Source organism: Pseudopipra pipra, chromosome 2 (assembly GCF_036250125.1).
Source record: "Pseudopipra pipra isolate bDixPip1 chromosome 2, bDixPip1.hap1, whole genome shotgun sequence".
NCBI lineage: Eukaryota > Metazoa > Chordata > Aves > Passeriformes > Pipridae > Pseudopipra > Pseudopipra pipra.
In genome coordinates this window covers 102,638,969-102,652,571 of record NC_087550.1, presented here as the reverse complement: position 1 = coordinate 102,652,571, position 13,603 = coordinate 102,638,969, and the positions used below count along the sequence as shown (strand labels likewise).

The 13,603-nt window shown below is 38.1% G+C and overlaps 1 protein-coding gene across 4 annotated transcripts in view; it reads right to left on the bottom strand.

Annotated features, from left to right (window-relative positions):
- Positions 1-13,603, bottom strand: part of REPS2 (RALBP1 associated Eps domain containing 2) — a 95,749-nt gene that overhangs the window by 31,147 nt on the left and 50,999 nt on the right. For 3 of the 4 annotated variants that reach the window (XM_064646681.1, XM_064646679.1, XM_064646682.1), the window contains exons 10-13: positions 12,071-12,140; positions 10,043-10,108; positions 5,686-5,728; positions 2,652-2,788 (exon numbers count right to left, since the gene is read on the bottom strand). In XM_064646681.1, the coding sequence (XP_064502751.1) occupies positions 2,652-2,788; positions 5,686-5,728; positions 10,043-10,108; positions 12,071-12,140 (316 nt within the window). The remainder of the gene's footprint in view (positions 1-2,651; positions 2,789-5,685; positions 5,729-10,042; positions 10,109-12,070; positions 12,141-13,603) is intronic. The other variant, XM_064646680.1, reaches the window with a different exon arrangement.

Here is a 13,603-nt window from a genome sequence, read left to right as displayed (position 1 = left end):
GGCATCTGTATGAATCTAACAAGACCCAGACTGCTGTCACTGCCTATTAATTGCCCAGAAGTAAATTCTTTAAGTAGTTGTCGTGGGCAGAAAATGTAACTGAGCAAAACACCAGAAGACAATGGATGCATTTTTGGGTTTTAATACTTAAGCTGAGACTTGCCTCAGCCCCAGAGTTACCTCAAGAACAAGCTCTAGCTTACTGCTGAGGGCTCTGCTGCAGGACTGCCAGGCTCTGAGCTGCCCCAGTTTTGGCCCTCTCAATACCCAGGTCTTATTCTGGAAGTGCTTGGCTTGTAAATGACTAGAGTGGGCTAGAGAAGAAATGAAGATGTAAACTAGGTCAAGTATGCATTTAAACTGACATTTTTGTTTCTACTTAAAGCCTGCTGTTGTCCTTCCAGGAATGCATACATTCTAGCCAAGTATTTTCTTAATACATACACAGCCCAAATGCCAGAGATTACATATTCAACAAAAAGAAATACATAAAGAATCTAGCAGTACAGAATTTTTCTCAGATGCTAACATAAAGACTACATGCATCTAAAAAAAAAAAAAGTAAGATTTATGTCTCTTAACATCTCCTAACAGAAATTCATATATGGATATTTGAGAAAGTGGGAGCTTTCAATAAGTTCTCTCGCTTTTTTTACATTTTTCCTAGGTAACACTAGTTACAGCATCCCAGAGGAGTGCAGCTATGAAGTCTGAATGAAGATGCCTCCTTCAAGTCCAGTTACATCCCAATTCAACAATTTTAAAGCACAGTTTCTGTGGTTAATGCATTGCTGGACATCCCAGCCATCATGGATAAATGTTCTGTGTGTATACTTGCCAGGAGAGAGGCATAGTAAGATGGTGACAAACATGATACAGCAGCAGTAAATGAGTAACAAAAAACCCCAAACAAAAAAACACTGCAAAAAAAACCCCCACCATTGCCCACAACAAGGATCTGCCACAGTCTTTGACTGAATTTACTTGAAGAAAAAATATTTCTCTTTTTCTGCCCTTTAAAAAGGGAATAAATAAAATAAATGCTCCAAACTACAGACAGCTTTACAATTAAAGAAGTGATAGCTATAGATCAACATGACCTGTGTGGAACTGAAAACAGAGCTCAATATTACTGAGCACTCCTTTGTAGGTCTGGAAGCAGATTATCCACCAAACTCCCCAAATAGGAATTATTTGTGAACTAGAACTAGTAGGACAAAAACTAATGTGCCAAAATAGAACTATTTTAATCACGTTGGACATATACAGACTCACAGAATATCCCGAGTTGGAAGGGACACAAATGGATCACCGAAGCCCTGCAGTGGACACCCCAAGAATCAGGTCATGTGCCTGAGAATGTTATGTTACTTCAAAAATAATAGTGACTTTCAAAATGATCCATTGCAAAAGCAAAATGTTAATTTTCATTTACAGAATGACTTCTTTGAGAATTTACATTCTTCTTTTGTGTTCCAAGCAAAACTTAAATCCAAGTTTATTTCCTTCCAGTTATACTTGTTATCTGGATTCTGAGAAGATTTTTTGCCTTAGAAAATGTGTACTTGGTTCTGTTTGCGGTTTTATTTTGATGTATAACGAAATAAAAATTGCAGGCAACACATCTCTCAACAGGAACCATAGTCAAATATAAGGAACTACTTCTCCATGTAAGGTAAAAAAACAAAACAAAACAAAACAAAAACCAAAAAAGCAAACAATTTTATTCCTATTGAATAGGAATAATAGGGTTCAGCACATATAGAGGGACTCTTGAATTTTCTTTAGTGTTTGCACAAAGAAAGTCCCACAGAGCAAGAGGTAGAACACTTCTACTTCAAAACCACATTACAGAGCCCAGTTAAACATTCCTTGACACAGTCAAACCTTGGTTTTCTTCTGAAGCATAAGCATGACCATGTTTAACCTGGTCCTTGAGTCAGATGATTGGTGCACCCCATATAAACCTCTTACGTGGTTCAAGGACAGTGGTGAAGCACAGCAATACTGGATGACTGCTGCCCTGAGCAAACAGCTCCTCTTTTCACTGCTCACTGTGCAAGGCAAGAGGCACACTTGAACAGTAACATGATGAAAAGCCATTTTCTTTCAGTTCACCCCAGCTACTATTCTACATTTTCTTTCTCTCCCCTCAACATGCACCTGTGTCAAAAGAAATTACCCTTTCTTTTTACTCAAAAAGTGTTTTGATTGTCCATACGCATATGGTAGACTTTAACATCTAAAATGTTTGCTTTCTTTCTCCCAGTTTAAACATTAAGGGTTTTCTTACTGCTTCTGAACTACAAAAAATAAAGTGTAATAAAAATCAATTATATTGCAGTTACTGATGAGAGCTGTCTAAACAGCCAGCCTAGTTATAAACAGTCTGTGATGACAGACTACCATATGTTAAGCTTCCCATTATTGTGCCAGAAAACATTATAATCACCTTAATTACAGCAACAGTGATTTCTCCCTTCAGTGGTGACGTAACACAAGTGCAACTACTCCTCTTCTGTAGTGCATTACTGTCTACAACAAAGGCCAGCATGTGCACATATTGTCAAGCATTTGTGCAAACAGATCAAGTTGCCAAGCATGCAGCTAACCTAAAAGGTCTCAAAAACAGGAAAGAAAGCAAACTTTACCTTGTGTATTTTGCTGAAATATTTTGTTCAGATCCAAAGAGGAAGCTCTGGAATGCGACTTCTGAGGCCTTGGAGGCGGAGTAGGGGGCTCTTCTCCCTTTTTCATGGCATCTTCTATTGATGTGCTAGAATAAGACCTAAGGAAAAACAGGTAGGGGAAAAGCAGAAAATGTTTTATTTCAAAAATTAATTTTACACAGCTACAGTGATTAGTACCTAAAAATACATTGACCTGAACTCAAGTTCATGGTGGAAATTCCTTGCCCTAATGACTAAAAGTTCCCCCTTATAACAAGACAGATTTATTTGGCAACAGAGGGACCCAAGTGTCTGGAGAAAGGAACAAGTCATGCTTACAGGGCTAGTATTTTTTAAGGTCTTTTGTAACACAGCTTCAGGCCTTCTTATGTAACTTTGTCAACATGATAATTGCAGCAACTATTTTGAAGAAAATCCAAATAAAACTCCCCATACACACTCTCCTTAGAGCTTCTGTTGCCTTTCCCACCTGCAAGGGGAGTGTTTATACAGCTATAGCTTCAACACACCTCTTGCAAGTACACATTTTGTAATTTATAAAAATTCTATTAGAAAAAAATTTTCATAGCATACAGTCACCAAATTCCACAAAACCCAGAAAACCTGAATAGCTCCAGTGACCAAAACTGGTCAAATACATGGCTCAGTACATCTTTCAGGCCCTCACACATCAATTAATCCCAATTAAGGGCAGTGCATTTGCTAAGAATTTTGATTTTGCTGAATACTGTCTGATATTTTTCAGCTGTTGTAGTTACAGTTCTCCTGCAAGGAGGAGACTTTGTTCAAAATGAGCACTGACAATGTGAGATGTTATATTCACTGTAACACATTATGCATGTCAGGGCAAGACCAAAAGCACATTTGAGTAAAACAGAAATAACTCCCACTAATGGGAAATGGATAATATTTTTTGCCAAACAGGCTCCTTATATCCAGTGCTGACTGTCCGATAAAAAGCATATACTGAACATCTCACTCTCCAAGTCCAAGCCTGTCCATTTAAGAGTCACTTCACACAACCACTCAAAAAAGTTGATGGAGATTCTGTGTCTCCTTGCTTTACCTCATACAACTTCACAAGACTCTCAGCTTTTTCCACTCCATTCTGAATTCCATACAAAATCAACATTTGATATACTTTTATTCTTTTTAATCCAACATCTTCATTCAGATCCCATTCAGGATCTTCTTCAGGGAGAAGTTCATCACGATGGGTATTCCCGATTTTCTGATCTAGCCCATCAATTTCCCCCCCCCCCAGTCCTTCCTTTTCTTTTTCTAAACCTGCTCTTTTTTGCTACATAAATACACAAATATTGTAACAAAGCTTGTGTACCTCCCCAGATGGGGTTATGTGTCATCATCACAGACTTAATACTACTATACATCCCATCAGGATTGTTACAATAAGATCCAACATTCTGTTTCCAAGTCAATAAATCAGAGTTAGTAAACAGTACGTGCACATAGAATGCTTTCCCAGCAGGTCCCACGGCTTGTCTTAAAGGAGCCTTAATCACTCCATCTTCTTCCCCTAGTTCTGCTAGACACAGGACTTCCTGATTTACTTCTTTCTCTAACATGGCCTGACATAGGACTGTCAGATTCCCCCTCACTCGCTGAATCAGTTTTTAGGACCTCCTGGAGGAGCCACCAACAATTCTATTTGTTTATCATCATCACCAAGTTTATTAGATTTACTATTGACACCACAAATTCTTTCAATGTTTTTACCTCTTTTCTCAGTTACTGAATATATTCCAATCAGGTGTTTAAAGTCCATTAATACACTTATTTTTAACATTTCAATCATTCTTTAAAGAGAAAAATAAATCGAGCTGTGGCATTTCATCCCAATTTTCAACAAGCACAAGAGGTCTGAGTTCAAGGATGTGCTGAGGCATCTTTAGTCTCAACTTCTGCATTGAACCAGTGACATACAGTCAGATGGAGACAGTCATTCATATGTGACAGAGTAGTCACATTTAAGTGACTTTTTATGAACTTAAGCATTTGCTATTTTATGCATTTTTGCACATTTTTTGAGCATTTGCAATTCAGTAACAAAGCAAGAAAATTTAAAGCCGTGTTAAAACTAAAAAGCTTTGGCTAGCAGCAGAAAAACAGGCACGCAAGGCAGTTCAGCCTTCCCAAATGTAGGTCCTAGGAAGACAGGATTTCAATCTTCAATCATCCTGCTTATAGCTGACCCTCTCTTCCTAGCAGACTTTGACAAGCTTGTAAGCAGGGAGCTCCTGTTTATACTCTCATTACCCAAGCAAAAAAAATAAAAAAAAAATTGAATCCTCTAACTGGCACCAAAGAAGAAAACTTTGAAGGTGAATTAACAATATGGCTATACACCAGTAGGTGAACAGCCAAACCCAAGATGCAATCCATTTATACACAATATTTTCTGGCACAGGTTTCCCTTTTCTTTCAAACATCCAAGTTCAGCGTGTGTCACTTCTAGCACACAACAGTGTCAGTCCTTAAGTCCTTCCACCACACATCAACCAACTGCAGCCAAGTACACACATGCCAACAAAAGGATTCACTCACCTACACCAGAGAGCTGAGCTACTACTGTTGTTTCTGTGGCAATGTGCAGTGTCTCCCTCCATAAGAAACCACCCTGCAGGTTTCAAGAGCATCAAAATGTTGAGGATGTTCCCTGCAATGGGGTGGTCCCAGCTGTCCTGCCAGGAAGCCTCTGGGGCTGGGCTGGAGGCAGTCACCACCCTGATAAGAGAGCAGGGCTGGGCAGACAGGCAAAACTTCCAGCACCATATGACCAGAGATCATGGGGCCCCAGAGCAGTACTTATGTAGGGTCTATAGCTTACAGATTCCTCCTGGTAAATCTGTCTGATCTGAGCTGTACTTCCAGCACCACATCAATTAAAAAAAAATAAAATCTACCACCAGTTCTTATGCTCTGTTTCTAACACCAGAGGCGTCTATTTCTCCTGAAATAGAAGTGAAAGCAGTACCTGGATCGTGGTCTGGCTTTAAGTGCATTAGATTCCTGAGCAGCTGGAACAGAAAAGAAAAAAGAACTGCTAAAACATCATATTTTAAACAAATGCCTTTAGCTGCAGAATCAGTGTTCATTAAAAATGTGAGTGTTGCAAATGTGGATGTGAGAGTGTGCTCATCTCACATGAGTAATGGGGATTGATTTTCACTTCTCCTTTGCTTTTGTAGTGTCTGAATGTCCTAAGAATTCAAAAGCCCACATACAGGCAGAGCTTCATCTTTTCAATATGCTTACCACAATACAGGAAAAGCAGTAGGTCTGGCAGCTCTGACCCGTACTCATGGATGTAGTTATGACCAAGCAACATAAGGAACAGCATAAACTTTTTACAGAAAAAATCTTCTTAGTTCAGATATCTATTAGTTGTCCTGCTTCCAAAAGCACAAAGGTTTGTCCTTCCTAAATACTTTAACTAATTAGTATAAATGTACATTATCTCATCACCCATTAAAAAAAAAAATTAACACATTGGGTTGAGACCATTTGGACATTGGGAAGGTAGAAAGCTTTCAAGTCTAAATGCTGATCAAATACATTTCTATCAATATAATTTTTTTTTTTTTATTTGGATGAATTCTAAATATCCTGCCACATGCAGGTCTTACGCGACAGGAAAACAACAGTGCTGATTTATCTTCTCTGGGTAATTCCTTGAGGCTGTTGCTTGGTTTACACTGTCTTTTTTGTAACTCGCCTTACTAACATCAGATAATTATGAGAAAATGTATCTGCATGATTGCTTTCAAATTCATCCCACTGAGACATCCTCAAGGTATTACAGCAGCATCAATGATCCCAATGCACACACAAAGCAAATCCCTTTACCTTTCCCCATCTGCCAATCAAGGTACAACACTTAAGAGAAATAAGTATGTTAGGGAAAAAAATAATTCTCAGTTTCCAGTTTCCTTCAGATATATGCCTACTTTCAAGTCAGACATTTATCACCAGCTTCTATACAGCACTACCTGAGAATACGACAGATCCTCCAAAACACAAGAGCAGGAACTACCAGTGGTACCAGTTGGTAAATACCGAGTTTTTAACAGCTTGCACTGTAGTACTGCACAGACTCTCCATAGGAGACTTTAGGCTCACAAAACACAAGTCAGAGCATATGGCACATGTACAGTCACACACTAGATCTTCATAAAAGAAACTGCTTTTAAGGTAACACAGTGCTAGTTGGTGCTTCGGATGGAATAAACCCAAATGCAGCTGGCAGTGACACAAATGACCACTTAGAAACCAAGATTATTGTCATGACCAAACTGGCTCACTGTCATTCCAGATTTCTGTGCAACAAACTCTTCCTAGCAACTAAAGGAGGGAGAGAGAATTAATATTAAAATATGCAGTGGTGATAATCCTCCTCTCTCTCTCTGTGTCAAACTCTCAGAGAATACAACTTCAGACACTGCTTCCCTACAGCCACATGACCCAATTTTCCAATGCTGAAATTGCTGATTATTAAATTACATGCAAAATTATTAAATATGCCACTTAGAAATAGAAGTATAAATCCTTTCCAAGCTAAACCATGTTTAAGAACCTTCAGATTTTCCTTTTCTTATGAAGACTAATTCTGCTTATACTTTTAGAAAGTCTTTCATATAAAAACCCATAGGTAAAACTGACATTCAAACTCTCCAAGGACATCCTGTTGAGGTAAAGAGGAAAGCACATAAGGAAGAGAGAATCCCAAAATGACTACTAATAAAAAATTATAGCAATAGAATACTGCTGCCAAGGATTTTCTTTTAAGCTTTTAAAAAACTAGGAAATTCAAGGCTACAATTACAGAATACCTAGCCTTAGCTTTACTTTTCAGAAGAAGTAGTGTAATATAAAAAAATACTATAAAACAGGTAGTTCATTATTAGGACATACAAATAATTGTGGCAGGATTTCCACAAAATATGCAGTTATTTTGGTACATTCAGTCTGTGCGTATTTAGTGTTTGAGGTGCAGGTTTATACACATACATGACATAATCATGCAAGACAATACAAAACTATTTATCCAGCTCACGAGTTTTCCATATATCTATTGGTATGGATACATAAGCCTAACTTTCATGAAATGGATAAATTAAAACTGTTGAGTAAATAATTTACACTGATTATTCAAAAGTTTGTATGACTCCTGGAGTAGTAGAGCCTGGTGAACAGCTTGGTCTGCACTAACTAAAGTCACATACAGTCATGAACTGTATTTCTTCATTCAAAGGAGAGTGTGAAGGTTCCCATTTTGGGTGTAGATCTGCTCCTACACACTTCCTACAATACAACTTCATTTTAACATTCCTGAGGATGCCAGTTCAGTAACTTTTGGCTGTAGCCTAACACCTTATACTCAACAGGAGCCTCCTTGCTTTACAGGAAATCTGTGCCATAAAAGGTGCAAGTATGCCATGTGGCTAAAGAAAAAAAAACAAAGCATTCCCCACTAGTCTAAATCAACCTCACTAACTCATCTCTTACTGGTGGCCTAGGGAGAAATGTTTAAACACAATTTAAACACTCACAATTTTGGCCCTCAATACTTAAAAAAGTCTAAGCTCAACAATGATCTTGCACTTCGGAGCCTAAATAAACTGGCCAGATATTCAGAGATGCTGAATTTATAAAGTTCTTACTGATTTCAAATTTCTAGACCTTCTGATGGCAAAGAAAACTTTCACATAATGAAGTACAGCACTATTATCTTTCCTGAGTACATAAACAGCCCAAATAACCAAAGAGGTATGTAAAATTTCTCCCACTTCATCTCAACTGAGTTTTCATGCTGAAGGTTAATGATTACAGTGACCTTTCAGAGTGGTGACTGATTCTGAAATTTCCTCTCAATTACCGTGCTGCATCTAGTCCACTGGAGAAACATTTTTACTTCTCACATCAGCTGTAGCATGCAACCTGAGAATGTGCTTTCTCAAATCCTCAATGTGCAGGACAGCAAGAGCAGAACCCCTACAGCAGCAGGAGCCACGATGATGGAGTGAAACTCTGCCCTTGTCTCCCTTGGTAAACAAATACAGCAACACTGCTGGAGCAGCACAGAGGCATCAGGAAGACCTCACTGAGTAGCATACAAAGGACACTGTGGAAAAGAGGTTGGTGGCAAAGGAGACATGCAGGTGACAGTACGTTTTTTTACCTAAGAGTATTGAAGATGTACTTGATGAACTGAAAATAAAACTCCCCTGTATGCTCCTGGGCAAAACTGGGGGGAAGGAGAACAGAACTGAAAGTCCTGCAACCACCCTCCCCTTCCCCTGAGAGGGAAGTGCAAGAGTGTGTGTGTGTGAAGGAGAAGCAGCAATCACTCAAGAATAGGAGCTGAAGATAGGAAATCTGGCAGCTGCCAAGTGTTTGGGAAGAAGCCAGGGGAAAAAAAAAAAAAGAGTTGGGAAATGAGGCATGCAGCTGTTGAGAAGCCATGAATAAATCGAGCTGTAAGACAAAACTGCTGTGACAGACATGTGGGGTCCATTTTCTTAATCAAGGATATCTTCATGAGTAAAATCATCTATGCAAAAGGAAAAGAAAGTAAGTCCAAATTTTAGCTTGGCTGGGACCAGGGAGGGCTTACAAACATTCTTACCACACTAGGAAAGAGACTAACAAAGAGGAAGGCAAGGGAGGTCAGTGGAACTGAACTGAATGCAGGGGAAGTTTCTGGAGCAACTAAGTAATTTTGACATATGCTGTTCCAAAAATAACATTTTCCAGAAAGATAGGAACAAGAAGTGTATGTTGGAGCTGGAGAGAAAAATCAGGGTTGGGTTCAACAAAGAAACACCCCCTGAATCAAAAGGTTTCGTCAGTGTCTTAAGTGCCTCCAGGTCTGCGTTTCCAAAAGGCTCTCTGTCTTTTAACTCCTTAACACAAAGTATGAAAGCTCAGCTTTCGCAAAAAAACAGGCCATTTCAGAATGTTTCCTGAAACTTTACATAGTCATTCTATACTTTAGATGAGATTTTTACAAAAAGGTACAATATTCACACCCTTGCATCTTGTTTGTAGCACAGAAAAACTTCAGACTCCTTAAAACCACTCTGTTAAAATATTTCCCATGGATGAAGAGCCCATACAGTAACAACGAGGGAAAGAAAGTAAGAAAACCTTTTGACAATCTGAAGGAGTAATTAATATTTATCTTACAAGTCGTAGTCATTATGAGGTAAAAGCTAATTTCAGTAGTAAAATGAGAGCAAAAGGTTCTTCCAAAAATTAATCTAGGCTTACTGTGATATAAAAATATTTAGTCAAGATTCTAGAGTAAGTAACACATGGCATTTTTTTCTTACCTGTTTTCACAGTCAAGTGCTGAAATTCCTTTGGTATAGTTTTGAAAGCAGTGCTTACTTTAAGAGCTTAAGAAAAAAAAAAGAGAATAAAAAGATAATTAAGTATGTGTAGGTAAAATCTACAGGTATCACCTCTAAGAAAGGAGAACCTAAACTGGTATTAGAACATCTAATACCACCAAACATACTTGAAAAGTAGCCAAATATCCTCAGAAAACCCAAGCACTCAAACCCAAGAAGTAACAACTTCTAAGAGCACAAAAGTCAAGAATAGAAAGACCCATGACCAAGTTGCCAAATAACCTTAAATTCTGATAATTTGGGGGGTTGAGTGCTTATTCCCATTCCACTGAACCCTATGCATCCTTTCTGATGACTTTTTAAAGAAGTTTTTAATGCTCCATAGTGTAATTAAACGTACTGTAATTAAACGTACTGTAATACATTTACTGTACTGTAAACAGTGTTAAATGACCACTTGGAAGGAAATCTCTCATGCTCTATGATGACCCTGAGCACTGGATGAGCCTCCTTGGGCAGGGAGGTTGGATCAGATGACCCATTGTGGTCCCTTCCATACTTACCCACTCTGGCATTCTGTGATCCACCTTTATCAAACAAAACACGTGAGAAGAGTCTGGTTCTCGTGATCCAGTTCAATTTACATGATCTTCCACATTTAACTACATTACAATCTGACAAAGTAGAGCTAATTTACATATATGCTTTTGAAAATGCAGGAAAATTTGCTTCTACAGTCCTAAACTACAGATCCTTGACTTCCAGGGAGATCCCCTCAGTCAGGAGAGTGATCTGCTTTGTCAGAATAGCAATAAATGGTAGAACAAAAGCATTTGTTCTTTGGCTGAAAAGGTAAGAATCTGTGTCACAAACACAGCAAATTTTCAGTCCTGCAGGACTACATGTCTCAAAACAGGTTCCCACGTGATTTAACGTGTTAGCTACAAAAATCAAAGCACAAGTTTTTCACCTAAACAGGGGGGAAAAAAACCCTCTTAGTAGAAAGTAAAGCTTCCCTAGGCATTTCAAAGCCATAACCTTGAAGGTTCAAGTCCTCCTGTGGTTCATTATGCATTTTACAACAAAACAAACCCTGTCAACAAAACACTAATTTCTTGGAATATGATGACTTGTCAAAATGTTTTACAAACACACATCAACCTTGATAACCTTCCTTTGAAACAGGGACACTGGGAATCTGTCAAACTTCGTGATTCAGGAATGTGGACTACCTGGTCTCACACCTCTGATGCAACCTTAATGTGTAGACACCTGGGAGGTCAAGATATTTTTTATTTTAATTAATACATAATCTGCAGCTCTGAGAATCAGGCAACAAAATACCCACAACTGTTTTGTTTCCACAATTGAAAGACAGCAAGTAAGAACCTGAAAGGTTGGTAAAAGGGAATATAAAAGGGAATGAATGACTGTGTAATGATCCTGTGCCAATTCTGGAAGCCATAGAAGCTACTGCTTGGAAAAAGACCATTTCAATTTCTCACGGCTTTCTGCTGACAGATTTCAAGTGAAATGAATGAATGAAGTTTTTTCATTCCAGTTTGACTAAAATTTTTGTTTTGCAAGAAAATGCAGATTTTGTTTTTTTTCAAATAGGAATAAAAACTAATTTTGAAGTGTTGCTGTTTCCTGCAAAAAGGGAAATGCAAAATTGGACCCAATGTAATCTTTACTCTTACAAAATTCCTGATAACAACTAGAATTTTGTTTAAAAAAGAAGTGCAACACTAACTGCCTTAGAACTAGACATATTTTAGACGGTGCATTGCATATCATTCACATATAACTAATTTTGAAGCAAATCCCTCCATTTATTTGTCTTTAACTCAGCTGCTGTCAGTGAGTTGTCTCTTTAAACCTACAGCAACACATAGCCAGCTTAGAAATTAAACATACCATTTCTTCTGTCAGTAAACTTAGGGGCTTACTAAAACCACATAGAATTTAATCCCTAGTGGAAAAAAAAATAGTTATTTATTTGAATACCTTGTTTGTCATCTTTCTTTCCATCTTGTAACAGTGCAGAGTTATCAGGTATCTCTTCAGCTGATGACTTCTTAAAGAAAAAAGATCTGTTTATTTATAATGATTAGTACAGTTCACACCTTTCCACAGTCAAATATTTAAGAATACTAATCAACACAAATAATAGTGACATTTGCCCTTGCACCACAATTTGCTTTGTCAGGTAAAGAAGCATCAAGGACCTACAGAAAGACAATAAAAATCTGCTTTTCAAGGTACAGCAGTTCCACACCTGAAATTAGTTAGAGAAGCAGTTTAACAATAAATCACAAGGAGGTAAGGACTATATGTAAGGAGAGACTTCTCCCAACAGAGCCATGTGTAACACCTGTGTTTAGGTTTGATGAAACCTTCTCGAGCTCCTTCACAAGAGTCAGTCTCCATGAGAAAAGTCTCTCTAGCCAAAACTCCAGCCATACTGCAGAGCCTGGTAGTTATGCTTTAAAGGCTTCTGGCTGGTGTGGCTGATCTTTGAACCACTCTTTTCTTTCAGCATGCAGTCACTGAGATGGGGAAAAAAAAAATTTCACTAGTATGTCTGTTGGATGCCCATTCAGTCCTCTGATAGGAAAACAGAGAACTTCTTCCCAGTCTTATTCCTTAACTTTCTGTTACTTCAGCAACTGTGTAGCCTACAAGAAGGAAACAGGAACAAATTCTACCTCCATTATCTGTAAAAATGAGGATACACTCTGCAACCAAAAAAACAATAAAGAAATGTCAGAAACCCTAACCTTCTCTAAATATTAAGAGATGATGGATTTTCCCCAGGAAGCATGGAAGAGGTATGACCTAAAAATGATCTAAAATAAACTGGGCCTAAACAAATGAATTGAGAAACCTAGATATTGTAGGCATTTTTAAGAGACCACAAAAATCTTAAGTCAGTAGTTCAAAAAGGAAAACTCCCAGAGTAAAGGTCTGTTAGATCTGTTTTATAAAGTTGCTGAGGAATGGGATACCCTAATACTTCTGAGAAAGCAACACAGCAAAAATATAGCTTGAAGACTCTGAAAATGTATGAGCAAAAGATTTCACATTCATAGCTAGCCCTGACACTCTCAAGTGAAGAGCATGAGACTAAAGACCTAAGTCAGTGCCTGCTTTAATCAATGGAATGACTTTCACAAATTTCAGTGAACTTTCTGAGGGAGTTCATAGCAACCCCAGCCAGTCATTTTGTGCATATAGTGTGAAATCTCATGTTTTATCTTTAAGGTTTTGGCAGTGAGGAAGCTTGTAAAAAAGAACCAAAAGAGAAGGGTAGATAAAAACTTGAGAAAAAAAATTGGGAAGACAAAACTTCCTTGGTAAACAAAAATCAGTCACCCTTGTCCTTCTCAAGCATAATATCAGCAGTCTTGCTGTGTTTTGTAGTTCAACAAAGCCTAGCATCCAGGGGACATGTCTCCTGCCATTATTTTCTTTACAGATGCATTCAAGAAATGTTTCCATTTTATTGCAGTACTGTAGTTCAGCAGTCACAGTAAAAAT